The sequence below is a fragment of the Setaria viridis genome, chromosome 6 (assembly GCF_005286985.2).
Source record: "Setaria viridis chromosome 6, Setaria_viridis_v4.0, whole genome shotgun sequence".
In the NCBI taxonomy this organism is placed as follows: Eukaryota; Viridiplantae; Streptophyta; class Magnoliopsida; order Poales; family Poaceae; genus Setaria; species Setaria viridis.
In genome coordinates this window covers 7,645,261-7,662,960 of record NC_048268.2, presented here as the reverse complement: position 1 = coordinate 7,662,960, position 17,700 = coordinate 7,645,261, and the positions used below count along the sequence as shown (strand labels likewise).

Here is a 17,700-nt window from a genome sequence, read left to right as displayed (position 1 = left end):
CAAAACTGATCTTTTATTCAGATTCCTTGCCTAGAACCCTTGCTGATGGTTGTTCCTTCAGCCTAATTGCCTCGAGTGTGAATAGATAATCAGTTAATCACATCTTTGCGTACATGGCCCTACACACAGCCTTATTCAACAACAAACAATTCGCAACAATTAAGGATTAGTTTGTAGAAGCCTAAATGTCACCTTAAAACTAGACACAACCATAACTAAGAAAATTACACGATGCATGGCTATCTCTAGCTATGGTTTCTTGAGCGCCTTAACTATGCCGACGAGCACACTGGCGATGGACAGGACGGCGACGATGGTCCTGTAGTTGTTGTAGATGAACCTGTGGACGGCGATCCTCACGGGTCTCCGGCGCATGTACTCGTCGATCTCTTCCATGGCGGCGTAGTAGTTGTAGCCCAGGCGAAGGTACTGGACGAGCTCCTTGAAGAAGGCCAGCGTCTGGTTGTTGCTGAAGTTGCTGCACAGCACGCCCCTCACCCGGAGCTGGTGCACGTCCTCCTCGCTGTCCATGAGCATCGCTAGCACCGACAGGTACGAGCTCACCACGAAGCCGTCCGACTCCGAGCTCGAGGCGCTCGTCGCCTCGGTCACCTCCAGCGCCGCCAGGTTGACGAGGCAGCAGGCGGCGACGTGGTTCAGGAACAGCGGGGACAGGGAGAGCTCGCCGAAGATGGGTTTCTTCTGGCAGTTGACGTCGGCGAACCATGGGGTCCTGCTGGCGGTCAGCTTGACGCCGATCTGCGCGAGATCCACGGCGCTGCAGGACAGCCGCGGGAAGCTGCGGTTGCTGAGCTCGCTCCTCCTCTTCTGTGAGGGCATCCCGCGTGTCATGCCGAACCTGAGGAGACCGAGGAGATGCTTCGGATTGGGGTGGTCTCCATGGCTGAAGCTCCTTCCCATTCCAACAGGATCCTTGGCGCATCGGCATTTCGTCAGGAGATTCTGGAAACACAGCCTAGCCTTGTCTTCCTTTCTTGATCTGTCAAGAAAAAAGTACCCTTTCATATGATCAACAATAAAGTTGAGCACCAAGTCCGCGATGACAAGGCCGTCGTCCATGGGCACATATTTGGCGAGGGCCTCGAGCACCAGCCATGGGATCTGGTTCTCGAGCAGGAAGATGTCCTTGAGGATGCTAGGCCCGGACGACAGGAAGCGTCCCACGATCGGCGGCTCGTTGCCTTTGAACATGAACTGCAGCAGGAAGCAGCCGTCCACGAACATCATTTCCGCGAACTCGGCATCTTCGAGTGCCGCGATCTGCAAGTCGCCGGTGGCGGCGTAGCATCTGCGAGCATCACCGGCTATGGAGAAGATCTTATCGCGCACTACCTGGACGCCCGAGTCCGCGCAGAAGCGGTGGGCCGCCATGAGCTTGACCTCCTCCATCTCGTGCAGGTGAGCACGGCCATGGTGGAACGGGCCGATGGCCACCACGCTCGGCACCACGTAGCGGCGGTTACCCTCGCCGCCGCCGATCCCTCTCAAGCTCTGGGGGAACCTTTGGATTCTTGTCTGCGTCATTGAGACGACGTGGCTCTCGGTTGCCCTGTTCATCCTCTCCTCCAAATTATTCACGGGGTCTGAGTGTGTTCAGTCGGCTCCCTGGAACGTTGCATGTGCATTTATATACTGGAAGAACCACGCACACGCCTCTTGTTCGCCCACTGGAAGTCTAGCTGGCACATGCTTGGATCAGTGGTCGAAGCATCTATTGATCTTTTGCCTCTTATTTGATCGTCAGATCAAGCAAAATCTTCATCATTGCATGATGATTGCACCGCCAAAACCTTTATCTGGCTTCAAGACCATATAGTCTACACCGCCATGGCTTCATCATTGGTCTTTTTAATTTCAGTTGCTTTGCTATAGGATATCATTGGGAAAGAATATCAAGTGTTTTTGTGGCGGAACGCCCAATTTAACCTGGCTAAAATGCACTTAAGTCGCCTGACACGCGATCATGCACTTTAAGCAAGTCAACTCGGTTGTCCGTCGGATTTCATCCGATAAACCACTTACACAGGATCGAGAAGCATTGCTCACACGAAGATGAGTGGCACAGAGATTACAACATTCCCATCACATTAATATAGTTCAACAATTTATTACATCAGAGTTTTTAAAATTCAAACAAGTTTGCAAGGTTCAACAAAGATGAAGTAAAACAAGTGGAAGCTAAACGTCGATACACGATATCACGACGAAGCCGATCATGACATCAATGATCCATGCCCTCGCCATCCGAGGAGGGATCTCACTCGACTGTCCAGCCCGGAGGGAGCTGGGTAGGCCAAGTGGTGCCAGCAACCATACTATCGACATTACCTGAAAAGTTAAGCCACAACAAGGCTGAGCAACTAATACTCAGCAAGACTGACCCGACAAGTGATAGGTACTGTCACCAACTTCTAGACATGCAAGGCTTTTTGGCTTTGGGTTTGCTTTGCTAAAAGCGTCTATAGTTGGTCCTTACTTTCAATATTTTAGCTCAAGTTCCACGTTCATTAACCAGTCTAGATTAGAAACTTACACTAAGCAAGCATAGTTTTCCAAGCAGTTAACGAACAAACATCAAGATTAATATCCTTATGTTCCATCTTTACTCAGTGCAGAATAGCGATCAAGTAGTCCCAAACTGTGAGAGGCAGACGAATCAATTCGAATTTATTAACCATGCATGGCGAACCTAATCTCACAACATCCGCGTACCACGAAGGGTCGCTTCATTTGTCAGCCATCCCCATCGATCCCCAGGCACGTGTTAGGGCCAAACTTCCCTTGGCATGCAATGCTTCACAGTCCCAGCCTCTTGCCGTACTGTGACCACACTTGCACCCACATGATGCACCATGGGAACTTCGTTCCAGGGACAGCAGGAGTATAAGCCATACCCTAGTTCAATCAGGTACTAGGCTTCCCCATCACATACTAAGTATGAGATTAGTACTTTCAAACACTTGATAATGAACGCCTACACGTTTCGACCTTAGTCCATTTCATATAGACAGACGGGGCAAACCACCAAGTATAGAACATAAGTCCGTGTTGGGATACGAGGTAGGCTACACTAGCGTAATTCAAAAAATTCTACCGCGTATAACCAGGAAGAACTGCCGTATAAGGATCACGGGATTACCACTCGACGCACTACTGGTGCGGAAGATGTAGATATGCGTCGATGCAGTGAAGATGATCACGTAGTCGTACGTAGTCGATCAACGTAGTCGTACGTAGTCGATCACGTCCAGCAGCTCCTCAGCAGCTCGTCCACGTGCAGCAAGGTCACCTCCGGTACCGCGGCTCGTCGTTGGCTCGTCGTGGCTCGTCGGCGGCTCGTCGGCGGCTCGTCCAAGTGCTGCAGGTGCAACACCTCCAAGGTATCCACACGTGCAGGGAGGAAGCGTCGCAAGCCGGACTGCTAGATCCGCGAGTTGCAACAGGCGAGGGCGTGGGAGGCGCGGCAGGTGTGTTTCGCCAAAAAGGTGTAAACCCTAGGGCGCCCCCACCCCTCTATTTATAGAGGTTCCTGACGGGCCTCTGGATCCGAGGCCCATTAGTACTTCTAAACCTAATCCAACTCGGATCTGATCCGAATTGGGCTTCCAGCCCCTTAAGTGTGTGACCCTATGGGTTCGGATACGTATAGACATGGCCCGAGTACTCCTACTCGGCCCAATAGTCGGTAGCGGCCTCTAGCAAGACGTGCCAACTCCTATACGCACACGAAGATCATATCAGACGAACCATCACAACATAATATACATACTATTCCCTTTGCCTCACGATATTTGGTCTAGCTTCAAGCCGACCGCTCTTTCTCGATCCTGTGATTCGGAATCCCTTTGTAGGTTAACTCTTAACCGTACGTAGCATGGCCATGCATTTTCGGATCCGATCACTCGAGGGGCCCAGAGATATCACTCTCAATCAGAGAGGGGCAAATCCCATCTTGATTGACCATGTCTCATAGCATGCTTCTTGACAAACCCGAAAGCTACCTTTATAACTACCCTGTTACGGCGTAGCGTTTGATAGCCCCTAAGTAGGTCGATCCACATCTAGAATACATGCGACAATCTCAGGTCTAAGGACAAAGCGTATATGTGGTTTAAAGAGAGAACTACTTCTCGTGTTGGGTCAGTCCTAGCACATGTCTCCACATGTGTCCACATTATTAGTTCAACATCTCCATGTCTATGACTTGTGAAACATAGTCATCAACTAATACATGTGCTAGTCTAATATTCATGTGTGTCCTCACATAAACTCCGACTAGGGACAACTTTAGAATAACCATACAAGTAAAGAGTTTCACATACAATTCACATAATTGCAAATCAATTCAAGTAGCCTTCAATGGATATTCAATGAACACAACATACAAATCATGGATACAAATGGAATATCATCATCTCTATGATTGCCTCTAGGGCATACCTCCAACAGTCCGACCCCGTCCATCGTCCTTATAGCTGCAACCTAAGTAAAGCACTCAACTCCTATAACTCGCGAGTGACAGGAAATCACTCGACTTTTACCGAGACCTATTAAGCATTGTAGCTACTCGACCTTAGCAACTAGTATTCAGATCAAGGTACTAAGTTCATGCATCTACAGTTTCAATCAACTCCTACAAACGTAAATGCACAATCATAAGCATCAATAACTTGCATAAATTTTAAACAGGGAATTCATGCACCAGGGCTTGCCTTCAGGAAAAGTTAGCGGTTCCTTGGGGACTTGATCTAGCTCGGGCTCGACTTCCAAGTGATGAAGCTCCGCAGCAGGTTCTTCCTCCGGCGTAGGGTGGAGCTCGTAGGTCCCGTTAGCGAGATTAGCTTCTACACGACATGCACATGCAGGACTTTAGTTTTATCCAAGCGCGTACACCAACGATGCAAGGCATGGTTTACTGGTAGAAAGAAAGTTGCATATAGGCCACATTCACCTAAATAGGGTTTTAACTTTCTTTAACTTCATAAAGTAAGGTGGTCAGTTTAAACTTGAGGTTGACTTTGATGGCGATTGTGTACATATATAGATTCTCACAACTTAGAGTTGCATAAAGAAGGTGCGGGGGGTCATGTTTGGGGTGGTTCAAGTGCATTTGGAGAGTTATTCACTTTTGAATGTTTTTTTTGTATCTCTTCCAAAATTACTTATTTAGCTTATTAGGATTTATATTACTTTTTGTTCCTTTAAGTCAATTATTTAGCCAAAAAAAATGGTTCCACAAGCAAATAGCAACATAAGGCACTGAGAAAATTACAGCACCTTACTTAAGTCATTGATAAGTTACTGTAAAATTTTGGGAGCCATTGGATTACCACAAAAAGAATTAAACGCATATTATCACCAAGGGTAGCATGTGCTTAACTATTTTTATCTCAAAACTTACAGTGATTCTGAGAGTGAAATTTTATCAGTATGTTGAAGGTGTGTTACAGAAGCTTTGGTGAATTGTTCATGATTTTTGGAGAAGGATAACTATTTCCCCTATTTATCTCCTATTGAAACATGCTTTACAAGGAAGGTGGGTTTCTTTCTGATTCTAACCACAACCCATATTTTTCCTGTAAACTACCTCTCAAAACTGAGCTACTCCAAGTGGTTTCATATTTTTCTCAGCTCTGGATTAAAACTTATGCAAAAAGGGAGATTTAACCCTAGATTTCAAATATAAGGTTAAAACAGTAACTTTAAGTTCTACTCCAGGGCACTAAGTATTTTTCTGAACTTCTACTCATTGAAACATACACCACAGAGTTGGATTTACCTTTTTCTCATTTTTCTTCTATTTACTATGATTTAAAAGGCCTAAGCAAGGAATAAAACTATAGGATATTATTTACAATAGTAACATGGGCAAACTTATTTTTGTAAGAAACTAGATAGAACAAGGATTCCAACAAAAGTGATTTGGCATTTTTCTGATTTTTCTACGATTTACTGGGCATTTACAAAGTTCAAACCTTTTTCTGCTGATTTAAAACAAATAACCGAGGCAAACTTGCACTCTACCCCTCACGTCTACGGTTTCTTCATGCAGAGGTCCCTAGGTTTTGCGCCTAGGCCCCTGGAAAGATCAGGGAAGATGCAATGTCATCCCCGGGGGTGCGCATGGTGGCGGTGGTGAAATCCCCGGCGATTCACCGGCGGGGGTCGGGCAACATGTGGCCGGGGACGCGCAGGGGCTCACCTGAGCTCGACTTGGCGGAGTTGGGGTGACGGAGATGGCCAGCAAGGGTCGGAACGCGGCGGCGGCGACTTGGCTTGGCGGGTGGCGGTGCGGGCGGCGTTCCGGCACACCGGTGGCGTCGGGAGGGCAACAAGCAGCTCGGGGACGTGCGCGGAGGGGTGGCGAAGCGGGCGAAGAGGTCGTCAGAGCGCAGGGCGGCACGGAGGTGGGAGCTCCACAGGAGCCTTAGCGGCATCGCAGAGGAAAAACAGGGGCGCGATGTGCGGGAGGTGGCGAAGGGTGGCGTTGATGGCGGGCTTGGCCCTTTTATGGGGCAGAGGTGGAGTAGAGGGTCGAGGCGGGGCTCCGGGTGCGGGAAGATAAGGCCGGGGAGAGCGGGTGCGCGGGCGAGGTGGGCATTGGCCGGAGGCGCCATTGGCCCTGGGAAGCGGAGCTCCGGGCGAAATCTCACCGTGGTTGGCCACGGGCGATATGTAGCGTGGGCATCCAGTTTGTCGGGCGGGCGAGGCAGAGCGCCAAGGCTCTGGTTGGGTGAGCGGGCGGAGGCGGGGGACGACGGCGGCATGTGGCGGCTTTTCCGGCAAGCGGGCAAAGCTCCAGTTGGCGAGCGTGGATGCGCGGTAGGGGCAAGGGATGTGCTCAGCCGATGATAGGGCAGCGGGGAGCTTCGTCGGGTCTTGTTGCAGTGCTGGTTGGGCGTTGGGGCTCCCATCCTGTCGCTTCCCTGCCGGGGATAGGGCGCCGGCGAGCGGCCGGTGGACGGCGGCCACGCGGCGGGTGGCGCGCGGGCGTCGAGACGAAGCCGGGCAACAAACAAGACCGACTTTGGGGGCCCTCCACTCAAGATTTTCAAACTAAATATTCGAATATCCCTTAAGCAAACTTATAGTCCTATACTCGGAGTTCAAACTTTACTAAAGGTGTTTGCTCAGATTTTGAACGGATTTGGAGATAACTCGAGCCAAAGTTTGCCAAACACTAGAGATTTCGGACTTACAACATTTCAGCCGATTTGGAGGAATTTTAGGAGTTTGGCTATCTTTGACTTAAATTTTGGACAGTTTCTGAGTTGAATTAGACCAGGGTGCTATTGAAGGAGTTGCTCTTCGGTCTTAGCAATTCAACTCTTATTAAGGGTTTTTCTTGAGTTTAGTTCAAAAATTTGGAGAAACACACTCGCCAAGAGGCGCACTCTGGATGGTTTCCAAACTTAGAGCTGGAATGCTCGGCTGGCTGAGTTGACTGTTTTACCCGACTTTGACCAAGATTTTGAGTAGGTTCGGTTACGATTTGAACCTGGTTCAGTGAAACAAAGTTGGAACACACTCAAGGGACTACAACTTTTATTAAAGGTATGACTTGAGGTTAGATATGAAATTGTGAAATAACAGGTTGCAAAGTTGAAGAAAAACTTGAATTCTAGGACTTCGGTTGTTTGTCCTGGTTTGATTCTTAACCTTCTCCCACTCCGAAATAGCCAAAGTGTTTTTAACAAAAGTTGTTTAAAATTAAAAGTTTTACAACTTTTATTTGGGCAAAATTTCAAGTTTGTATATAAAAACTCAAGTTTTATATTTAACTCCAAAAAGAGTTTTTTAGGGTCAAAAAGGACATTTCACCTCTTTTGCTTAGTGACTAATGACTTGTTTAGGTTTAAATACACCTAATTAAGGCAGCTAATTAAGGCAGAGTTGTTACAGTTTTTAAGCGCTAACATATGATTTGTGAGCATTTCTCTTTATTATGTTTTACGGAGTTGCTTTAGCTTTTTTTTTTTCTATAATGACGTGTGGCCGTGTGGGTAATTTAGATATTCATAATGGCAGCATAAAAAAGATCCAAAGGTTATAACTATAATGATTATTCTATCGAAATTGATCATTCAATGCTTCTGATTTTTATAAGAATTTCAATATTTTATCTATTTTATTAGCATGTCTTGAAGGCTCTAAATGAGCCCCCAATTAATAATAGTAGTGAGATGGAGGTTAGCTTTAAAGCTTCCACGGGCCTACCACGAGTCCACGAAACTCTGCTCACTAGAACCTAGCCTTTCATCATCGATTACAAAACTTGGATCATGTGTTGATGGCGTCGCCCCAAGTGGAAGAAACCTTGGACAGTGCCCGGTTCCAGTTCCAGGCTTCCATCAGGTGTATATACTGTCCGTGCTTCCTGCAACACAGACACACAGGAGAGTGTGTAAGTTACAAACCAAAAAAAAAAAGACTAGTGGGGGCATGTAGATGCCACGGGTTAACATGAAGCTTGAAACCAGATGTTGGGAACGATTTGGGCAAGGGATCTTCTGGATAAAGGCTAGGTCCATCAATTTTGCCGATCGATGTCATGGAGAAAAGAAAGTGCTTCTCGGCCATCACTCCAAGTATCTGACGCTTGGTGTTTTTTCAAAGTTGATCTAGCCAAGCAGTGAACCATAGCCCAAGTATATACACAAGAACTACATGCATGTAGGGGTGGTAAAGTACCCTCTAATTTAGCCTAGCAAATTTAAGGATCGGGTTCACTAAGGACCGGGCTATAATATTATATGATTTTATCTAAAAATAGATAGGGTTGAGTTAGATTGCAAAGGAGGTACGAGGACCATAATCCATTACCACCCTACGTGCACGGCATTTGAAACTTGAAAACGACCATTGCGAGACGCTCGTCTCTCTGAATAGTGTTCCCGCCATGAACGCTGGTAGGAACGTAGGCACAAGCAGGGCCGGCCCTGGGGGGGGGGCAGGGGGGCGGCTGCCCTGGGCCCCCAAATCCCAGGGGCCCCACCCCTAGGCAGTCAGCACCCCTAGGCAGTCAGCACCCCTAGGCAGGCGCAGTCCCAACGGAGGCCCAGGCAGGAAAAGATAAGTCACGATACAACTCTGGTTCTAGAATTCTAATTAAAGGCAGGCGCACAGGTGGTTCCTAGAATCCTAATTAAAGGCAGGCGCACAGGTGGTTCCTAGAATCCTAATTAAAGGCAGGCGCACAGCGGCACAGGTGACAGGCCCAATCGGCCATCGCAAATTCGCACACGCAGGCCTGCGCGCACGCCCCGTCGTCCCTAGGCCCTAGCGCCGCCCGCCGCCGAAAGTTCTGCAACCTGCTGCCGTGCTAGCTTGCTGCGCGCCTACTGCCGTGCATCGCGCATGCGTGGCGGTCGCACTCCCGCGCGTGGCCGTGATCCCCTCCAGAGCTGTCAGCTGTGTCTCGTGAGGGTTTTGTTCCGGTTCTGTACTTCTGTTTAACCTCGCTCGACGAGAAACGAGATCAGGCGACAGCAACTAGGTAGGCTGCTTGATTATCAATTTTTCAATTCTCCATACCATTAATTATTAATTCACTATCACAAGTTATTTAATATTAACCAATTTATAACTATTGTGTATTTATAATAATTTCAGCACTGTGGGATATCATGTCGTCTAGAAAATATGAATCAGGCTGCGAGAAAAGGAAAAGGAAAAGACGTGTGGATGAGTTGATAGAATCACAGAGAGGAGCTATAGATAAATTTTGCAAGAGTTATCATGACCCTAAGAGTAATACGGGCGCCTCGACGAACCCAGATGAGTTGGCAATAGTTGTTGCGGATGAACCAACTAATGGGAATCAAGAAGAAAATGTTAACATCAACGTCGATGATAACAATGTAAGTGACTCTCAGACCACAATAAATGCATCAGGTGCACATGCACAGTCTGCTAGTGTTGATGAGGAACCAATTTACACTTCAGATATTTATGATCCAAGAAATTGGGATAATCTTGATAATAACGCAAGAGACATATTAGTCGAGAAAGGGCCTATAAGAGAAGAAAATATCAAATTTCCTCTAGATGCTGCCTCAAGACATTTTTCATATGCTCATTATTCTAGAAAATTAAGCAATGGAGAGGTACATGATAGAAAATGGTTAGTTTATTCAAAGCATGTTGACAAAGTTTTTTGTTTCTGCTGTAAAATCTTCAAGTCTAGCACTAGCAAGAGTCCTAGTTCCTTAGCAGGTGATGGGTTAAGAAATTGGAAGCATATCAGTGAGAAGCTTAAAGAACATGAAAATAGTGTTGAGCATATTAGTAACATGAATAGTTGGAATGAATTAAGAGCTAGACTGCGGAAAAAGGAAACAATTGACAAAGAATTGCAGCAGCAAATCACAAAGGAGAAAGAACGGTTGAGGCAAGTTTTGTTAAGAATAATAGCCATTGTGAAATTTCTTGGTAAACGCAATTTGGCTTTCAGAGGAAGCAGTGAGCAGCTTTATAATGATAGTAATGGTAATTTCTTAGCTTGTGTTGAGATGATTGTAGAATTTGACTTGGTAATGCAAGACCACCTTAGACGTATTCAGAACAAAGAAATTCATTATCATTATCTTAGTCACAAAATTCAGAATGAGTTGATCTCTCTTTTGGCTTCTGATATCACAAGTTATATCATAAAGGTTGTTAAAGAGGCCAAGTATTTCTCTGTTATCCTAGATTGTACCCCTGATGTCAGTCATCAAGAACAAATGACTTTATTAGTTCGATGTGTTAATTTGTCTGATGGCAAGATAAAAATTGAGGAGTACTTTTTGGGGTTCTTGAAGGTGGATGACACATCTGGTATGGGGCTTTTTAATGTATTGCTTGAATCTATGGAGTCATTTGGCCTAAATATTAGTGACATAAGGGGTCAAGGATATGACAATGGTTCTAATATGAAAGGAAAATACAAAGGGGTAAAAACACGGTTACTTGATATCAATCCAAGAGCATTGTATATGCAAGGTGCGTGCCATAGTCTAAATCTTACTCTTTGTGATATGGCAAAATCTAGTAGGAAAGCTGTTTCATTTTTTGGAATTGTTCAACGCATATATGTGTTATTTGCTGGTTCTACGAAAAGATGGAATGTTTTGCTTAAACATGTTCCTAGTCTAACTGTGAAATCATTATCCAATACTCGTTGGGAGAGTCGAATCAAAAGTGTTACAGCAATAAGATATCAAGCTACTGAGTTAAGATCTGCTTTGTCTGAGTTACATCATGATTCTGACGTTGAACCTAAGGATAGAAGTGATGCAAAAAATTTATTTGATGCACTTGGCAGCTTTGAGTTTCTAATTGGTATGGTTATCTGGCATGATATTTTATTTGCTGTAAATAAAGTGAGCAAGAAGTTGCAATCACCAGCCATGTGCATTGACTCTACTTTGAAGCAAATACAAGGTATAATGCAATACTTTGAGAATTATAGAAATGAGGGGTTTTCTTCTAGTCTGATCATCGCCAAAGGTATTGCAACAGATATGGGTGTGGAGGCATCATTTTTAGAAAAACGTCGTGCTACGAGGAAGAAACAATTTGATGAAAGTAACTGCCAAGAAGAAATTTTTGAAGCTGAGAAGGCTTTTGAAGTTGAATATTTTTTTGTTTTGGTTGATATGGCAATCGCTTCTTTGAAGAACAGATTTGAAGAACTCATGGTGTTTAAAGATATATTTGGATTTTTGATGAGCTCAAGCACTTTGAAGTCATTAAATGATAATGAACTTGAAGAATGTTGCATTAAATTTGCAGAAACCTTTTCTTTTGATGGTTCATCTGATGTTGAGGTATATGATCTTATTTCTGAATTGAAGATTATGAAATTCACTTTGCCAGATGACGTAATGTCTGCTATGGAGATTTTTGAGCATGTCAGAGATGTGGATTGTTATCCTAATGTCTCCATTGCTTACCGACTCTTATTTACTGTGCCTGTGACTGTCGCATCGGCTGAAAGAAGCTTTTCAAAGTTGAAGTTATTGAGGAACTATTTGAGGTCAACAATGACTCAGGAGAGGTTAAATGATTTGGCAACATTATGCATCGAGAAGAAATTGTTGGATGAGATTGACATAAACTCTATCATAAGTGACTTTGCATCGAGGAATGTTAGAAGAAACTTTTAAGGTAATATGTATAAATAATTTGATATGAATATTGCTTTTAGATACATTTAATTATGTATTGGTACTATTATATATATATATTTGTATAATGTTTATATTAAAAGGCCCCAAATTTTACTTTCGCCCCGGGCCTCCCAAATCTTAGGACCGGCCCTGGGCACAAGAAGTATAATTTTGCATCCATGATAGTACTAGACATCGACGAGAGGACGCCGAGTTCGCCGCCATGATGTTCCTCGACGGCTGCTTCCTGCTGCAGTACGTTATCGACGGCAGCGACACCGCGCCGCCGGTGCTGAGGAACCGGATGACGCTGTCCACGGGGACCAGCATCCAAAAGGACATCTTCCTGCTCGAGAACCAGATCCCATAGCTGGTCCTCGACGCCCTCACGGAGTTCATGTCCGTCGACGTGCGCTGGTTCGTTAACGACATGGGAGCCAAGTTCCTCCCCTTGAAAGCGAAGCCCAAGAACGGCCGGCGGTGGATGCGGTGGGGATCAGGATGCATCCCGGCGACGGCGCCGGCGCCGCCGAGCGGTAAAAGCCGCGGCGGCGGCGGCATTTAGCACTACAAGCCGCCGCATCTCCTTGGCCTCCTCCGGTTCACCCAGGTGGGCGGTATGCCGGAACACATGGCGAACTACACGGCCTACCCGATGTCGCCGAGCAGCGCCGTGGAGCTCGCGGAGATCGGCGTCGTGCTGACGCCGAGCACGGAGCCGTGGTTCGGCGACATGCGCGTCCGGCGGTGCCGCCTGGCCGGCGAGCTCCTGCTGTCGCCGGTGTTCCTGAGAGAGGTTACCGCGTGCTGGCTCGTCAACATGGCGGCGCTGGAGGCGTCCACCGCCGCCCGCCGGCGCGAGCAGGGAGTCCGACGGCTTCGTGGTGAGCTCGTACCTATCGGTGCTGGCGATGCTCATGGACCGGAAGGAGACGTGCACGAGCTCCGGCGGCGCCGCCTCCTGCACGGCGCCCCGAACAATAAGCAGGCGCTGGGATTCTTCAAGGGCCTCGGCCAGAACCTCCGCTTCGGTGACCGCTACTTTGTCGCCCTGGAGGAGATTGACTCCTACAAGCGCCACAGGTCGGTCAGGATCACCGCGTACAAGTTCGTCTACAACAACTACAGGTTCATCGCTGCGTTCCTGTCAGTCACTGGCGTGCTCATCGGCATCTTCAAGACCCTTGTCTCACTGAAACAACATTGCTAGATTATTTGTCATGATTTCCTTCTTTTTTCATCAAGATCGCACTGTACACGCGATGCATATGTTTATATGTTTACAGTATTCATGTAGCGGAAGTTCCATTCTAATCTTGTGAACATCACCATTTTTATATCATATAGGAGTTACATTGAGGATGGGCCTGTGCCTCTGCCTAAAGCATGATTGGATTGAAATTTAAGCAAAATTTGTAATGTTCGTGCAATTCAAGCTTGTGTGGGGTTAAAGTATTCAACAAATTCATTGATGCCGACCACGGATGGCGGTGACAGAAGGGAGGAAATCGGGGTGCGGTTATACGTCGTTGGAGACGAATCGCAGTAGCACGTGGTAATGGACCGCTTTTCATTCCAGCAAGCACCATAACCAGTGTATGCATGTAACAGATGATGCAATTCCATGAGCAAAGAAAGTTTCAATCTAAAAGAATCTATAGATCTTAGCATCTAAATTAAATTCTGATTCCACCAATAGGTTTCTTTTAACAAGATCTTCAAAATAAAACCCCCACTTGACTATATTTGGATAATCTTTTTATTAACCTTTTTTAATTAATGTTTAAGATTATCTGGGATATATATTTTGAGCAAATTCTACGAACATTAATTTGTAAGATTATCTGTAGATAAAATATAGAGGGATGGTAGTGCCGTTGAAGTTTGAACACTATCCTGCTGCACATTTCAGATCCATTGTGGTGGGCTTGGCTTCATGGGCTAAAAAACTACGAAAGCACGTACTTTCCTTTTCCTCTTGTTTGCTTGTCCCGTATTTGAGATCCATGAAGATCTTCAGATCCTCCCTCAGGCCCATCAGGCCCACCAACCGGGGGCTTCTACAAACTCTGTCTAGGGGAAGTTGATTCGTCTTCGCCGGCGGGCACCATAACCACCATGGCCGCCGCCGCCGCCACCTCCGCGGCCGCAGCCGTCTCCTCGTCGCGCTCGTCTGCCCTCCTCCAACCTAACCCGACACCAACCTCCGTTTCCTTCCCGCGGCGGCCGCTTCCCCCCGCCGCCACCCTCGCCCTCTCCGCCCCATCCCAGTCCCAGCCGTCCGCGCGGGGCTCGGCGCTGGTGCCGGCGGCCAACCCCAAGTACCACAACGCGAAGGCGGACGCGGGCGACGAGGACGTGGGCGGGGAGGAGCTCCTGCGTCGGTTCACGTGGCAGGTGTCCCGCGCGGGCGTCATGGAGGAGATCAGGCGGCGGCGGAGGCATGAGGACGCGCGGGACAAGCGCAAGCGCAAGGCACGGTCAGCGGCATGGAGGTTCCGCCGGAGGTGCGTCCGCTCGCTTGATCTCGTGATCTCGCGATGAGTGAGCTTGATCGATATATCTTGTCGCTTTGTGCTTATGTTTGCTAGGATAGTTGGATGATGTGATCTCTGATCCTATTGCTCTGTCTTCTACAATTTTGGTTACCATAATCAAATGATTACTGATTTTTGACTCTTTTTGTTCAATTATAGGCTAGTTCTGAAATTTTAAGTTTGCTGTGCGTTAGTTAGCAATGAGAGTTCTAGGTTGCTATGTGATCAGATATATCTGATAACAACAATGTATCTGCCAAATTCGTTAGACAATAGCATTCAAACCGGCCTACTGCCAACAGTCAAGATCCTGAAGGTGTGGCAACTATGTCAGGACAGATAAGATCTCAATGCAAATAATTGCGCATTTGAAATGATCATTTCAAAGTTCCTAATTTTTGTTCTTGCTATTTAAGCTGTCTCCTAGACCATCGTTTTCATATTTGAGGAGATTGTATTATCACCATTCATGATCATTGTTTCTGGAGAATAGGTCCTGAATGCATGAGTGTCCATCCCCGGTATGTGCAAGTTTAAGGAAATGCATGATCAAAAACCCATTATCGAATCTTGCAGCAAACTTTATAACTTCTACTGAATTTTGCCATGTGTAAGATGAGGGGCATCTAGCATCTCTACTTTTTCTGAAGTCTGAACACATGATTGCACTTTGCCATTTTCTGAATACGTCGATTTCATTTCAATTGTAGCAACTCCTGACTCGTAGCTGGTCCCGATCATCCCATTGCAGGCGCTTCAAGGGTCCATATCCATTCGGTGCTGAGCAAGGGACGAAGGAGCAGGGCACCGATGATGAGGAGAATGACAACTGGGAGCTCCCTGGAGGAGAGTTGCCATCTTACAGATAGAGTCTCGACACTTGAACTTGAGTCCTTTTTGGTTAGCTAGAGGAAATGGAGTAGGTGTTAGTGTGTTACCGAATCATTTCTACCTGATTAGTGACCACGGCCCGGTTGGCGACTGATGTAAAGCCTTGTTCTGAATGTTATGTCTCAAGTGCAGAGCCTCTTGACTGTGCTGCAAATACTTGAACCCTCTTGTGCTCTTTGTGTATGGATGTACTGGCTAGGGAAAGAGACCAATGACTGGTGTGTTCCCAGAAGAATTATTACGTTGCTACTGTTTTCTTGTTGGGTATAAAAGAAAGGAGGAATTCTGATGCAATAGAGACTTGACTAGGTGATCTGTTACTCAGAGCACAGAGGACATTCTGACACAGCTGCTTTAAAAAAAACAAAAACAAAAACAAAATCTCTGATGCAGAAGCTGTAAGTCTGTAACTCATGCAAAATCGCCATGGTTGTCCTCAGAGTCAAATCATGTTGCAAATCCTGTTTCGGATACGTTACGTTGAAGAAATACTCCTGCTGTAACACCTGCCAGAAGTGTCCAAAAACGACGTGAGAAGAAAACGAAGAGGCGACGAAGACCCCAGCGAGGAGAGGAGAGCTCGTGGCGCCCACCTGTTCGCGTGCCCATTTGCCAATTGCCACGCCACGTCATATTCCTTCCGGTGTTGTTCGGCGCATGATTGGGGCTCGTCGTTCCGTCCTCGTCATCGTCTTGAATCTTTGATTGAGTTGGCAATTATCATAGTCTTGGTTGGACACAAGTCGAGGTGCAGAAAAGCTCCAAAGCTCCACACGCCACAGCAACGGAAACTGGGTGCCTACCTCTGGACCCACATGGGTCCACCGGGTTTTCTTCTCTTTTGTATTTGCTTTCTGCCACTCAGTCACTGTGCCACCCTATTTCAGTCTAATATAGTAGCACCTATATTTTTTTTAAACGATTTTTTTCTCTTTTCTTAGGTAACATCTAGTTTCTTTAAAAAAACAACGTGAATATCACCCTTTTTTTTATTAAGTACAAGATCTATGGTTACACTGAATTTGGTTGGTGGTCAGCAGAGCAGGTCAGAAGTCTGAAGTCTCTTGGGTCCAACACGAAGCCTACAAGCCGGCTGCCCCCAATGGAGATACGATTTCAACGTGTGCCTCGGGCCTCGTCACGAGGTTGCAAGCCATGCCATCGGCGTGCCTGGTCAGCTGGTCGTCGACGGCGACCCAACAACCCACACCGACACCCGCAGGCGAAGAACGCAATTTGCGGTTTCGACTTTCGATGCTCAATAGTAATTTCCAAGCTTTTATTTGGTCAAAGCATTCGTGCAGCCAGTAAAGTTTTTTTTTTAAAAAAAAAACTATCAGTTTCATATGATTCAGGCCATGAAGCTGCCAGGCAGCGACGCGCAGGCGGCAATGGATGGTACTGAAATGAGTATCAAATGTACAGGGATTCCATTGGACAGTTTTAACAACCAGAGAATTGAACAATCCATGCTGCAGCAGATCTGGCTGCAGATTCCCGAATCCACAGAGCTCCAACACACTATGCAAGCGGAGTTGAAATCGATTCAGCCACAGCCAGTGGAAATCCCACACGGATCTGCAGCATTTCTGCCCTGTATCATGAACACAAGCCTGCCCAGTTGTACACTGGAGGACTCTGGATCCCAGCACGGTCTCATAATCCTCCAATATGCAGTTGGGCTGGCACAATGCAAAGGAATTTTCTTCACAGTAGCTAACCTAAGCACAGTTGTAAGATTAAGGAGCACTTTTCAGAAAACGTCATTATGCAGAGGGACAGGCAAAGGTGTGCCAGCCCACCTGCCAGAAATCCAGGCGCTGCTGTCCAATGCAACTATGCAAGAACCTTCCAAGCTTCCAACAAGGCAAAAGCATCCAGGTATCACGGCAGCTAATCTGTCTACATAAATGCATTGTTGTATACTTTATTATTATGTGCATGAGGTCATTATTTCTAGCCCTATATAAACTATCCTGACGTGGTACCAAACTGCAGCTCAAATTTGTAGTTTACTCAACGGGCCTCCTTCGGATGGCAACATCCCCAGAAGGCACCAAGCCAAATCCACACACTTGCCATCTTTTGTATTGTTGCCC

The 17,700-nt window shown here is 46.6% G+C and overlaps 2 protein-coding genes across 2 annotated transcripts; one reads left to right on the top strand and one right to left on the bottom strand.

Moving 5' to 3' along the window:
• Positions 1-249: 249 nt before the first annotated feature.
• On the bottom strand, positions 250-1,545 carry LOC117861711 (UPF0481 protein At3g47200). Its single transcript, XM_034745264.1, has one exon. The coding sequence runs from the start codon at positions 1,543-1,545 to the stop codon at positions 250-252; it is 1,296 nt and encodes a 431-aa protein (XP_034601155.1).
• Positions 1,546-14,219: 12,674 nt separating this feature from the next.
• LOC117860248 (uncharacterized) lies at positions 14,220-15,850 on the top strand. The gene is made up of 2 exons (XM_034743507.2): positions 14,220-14,680; positions 15,462-15,850. The coding sequence occupies exons 1-2, from the start codon at positions 14,292-14,294 to the stop codon at positions 15,577-15,579; spliced, it is 507 nt and encodes a 168-aa protein (XP_034599398.1). The 5' UTR covers positions 14,220-14,291; the 3' UTR covers positions 15,580-15,850.
• The last annotated feature ends 1,850 nt before the right edge of the window (positions 15,851-17,700 follow it).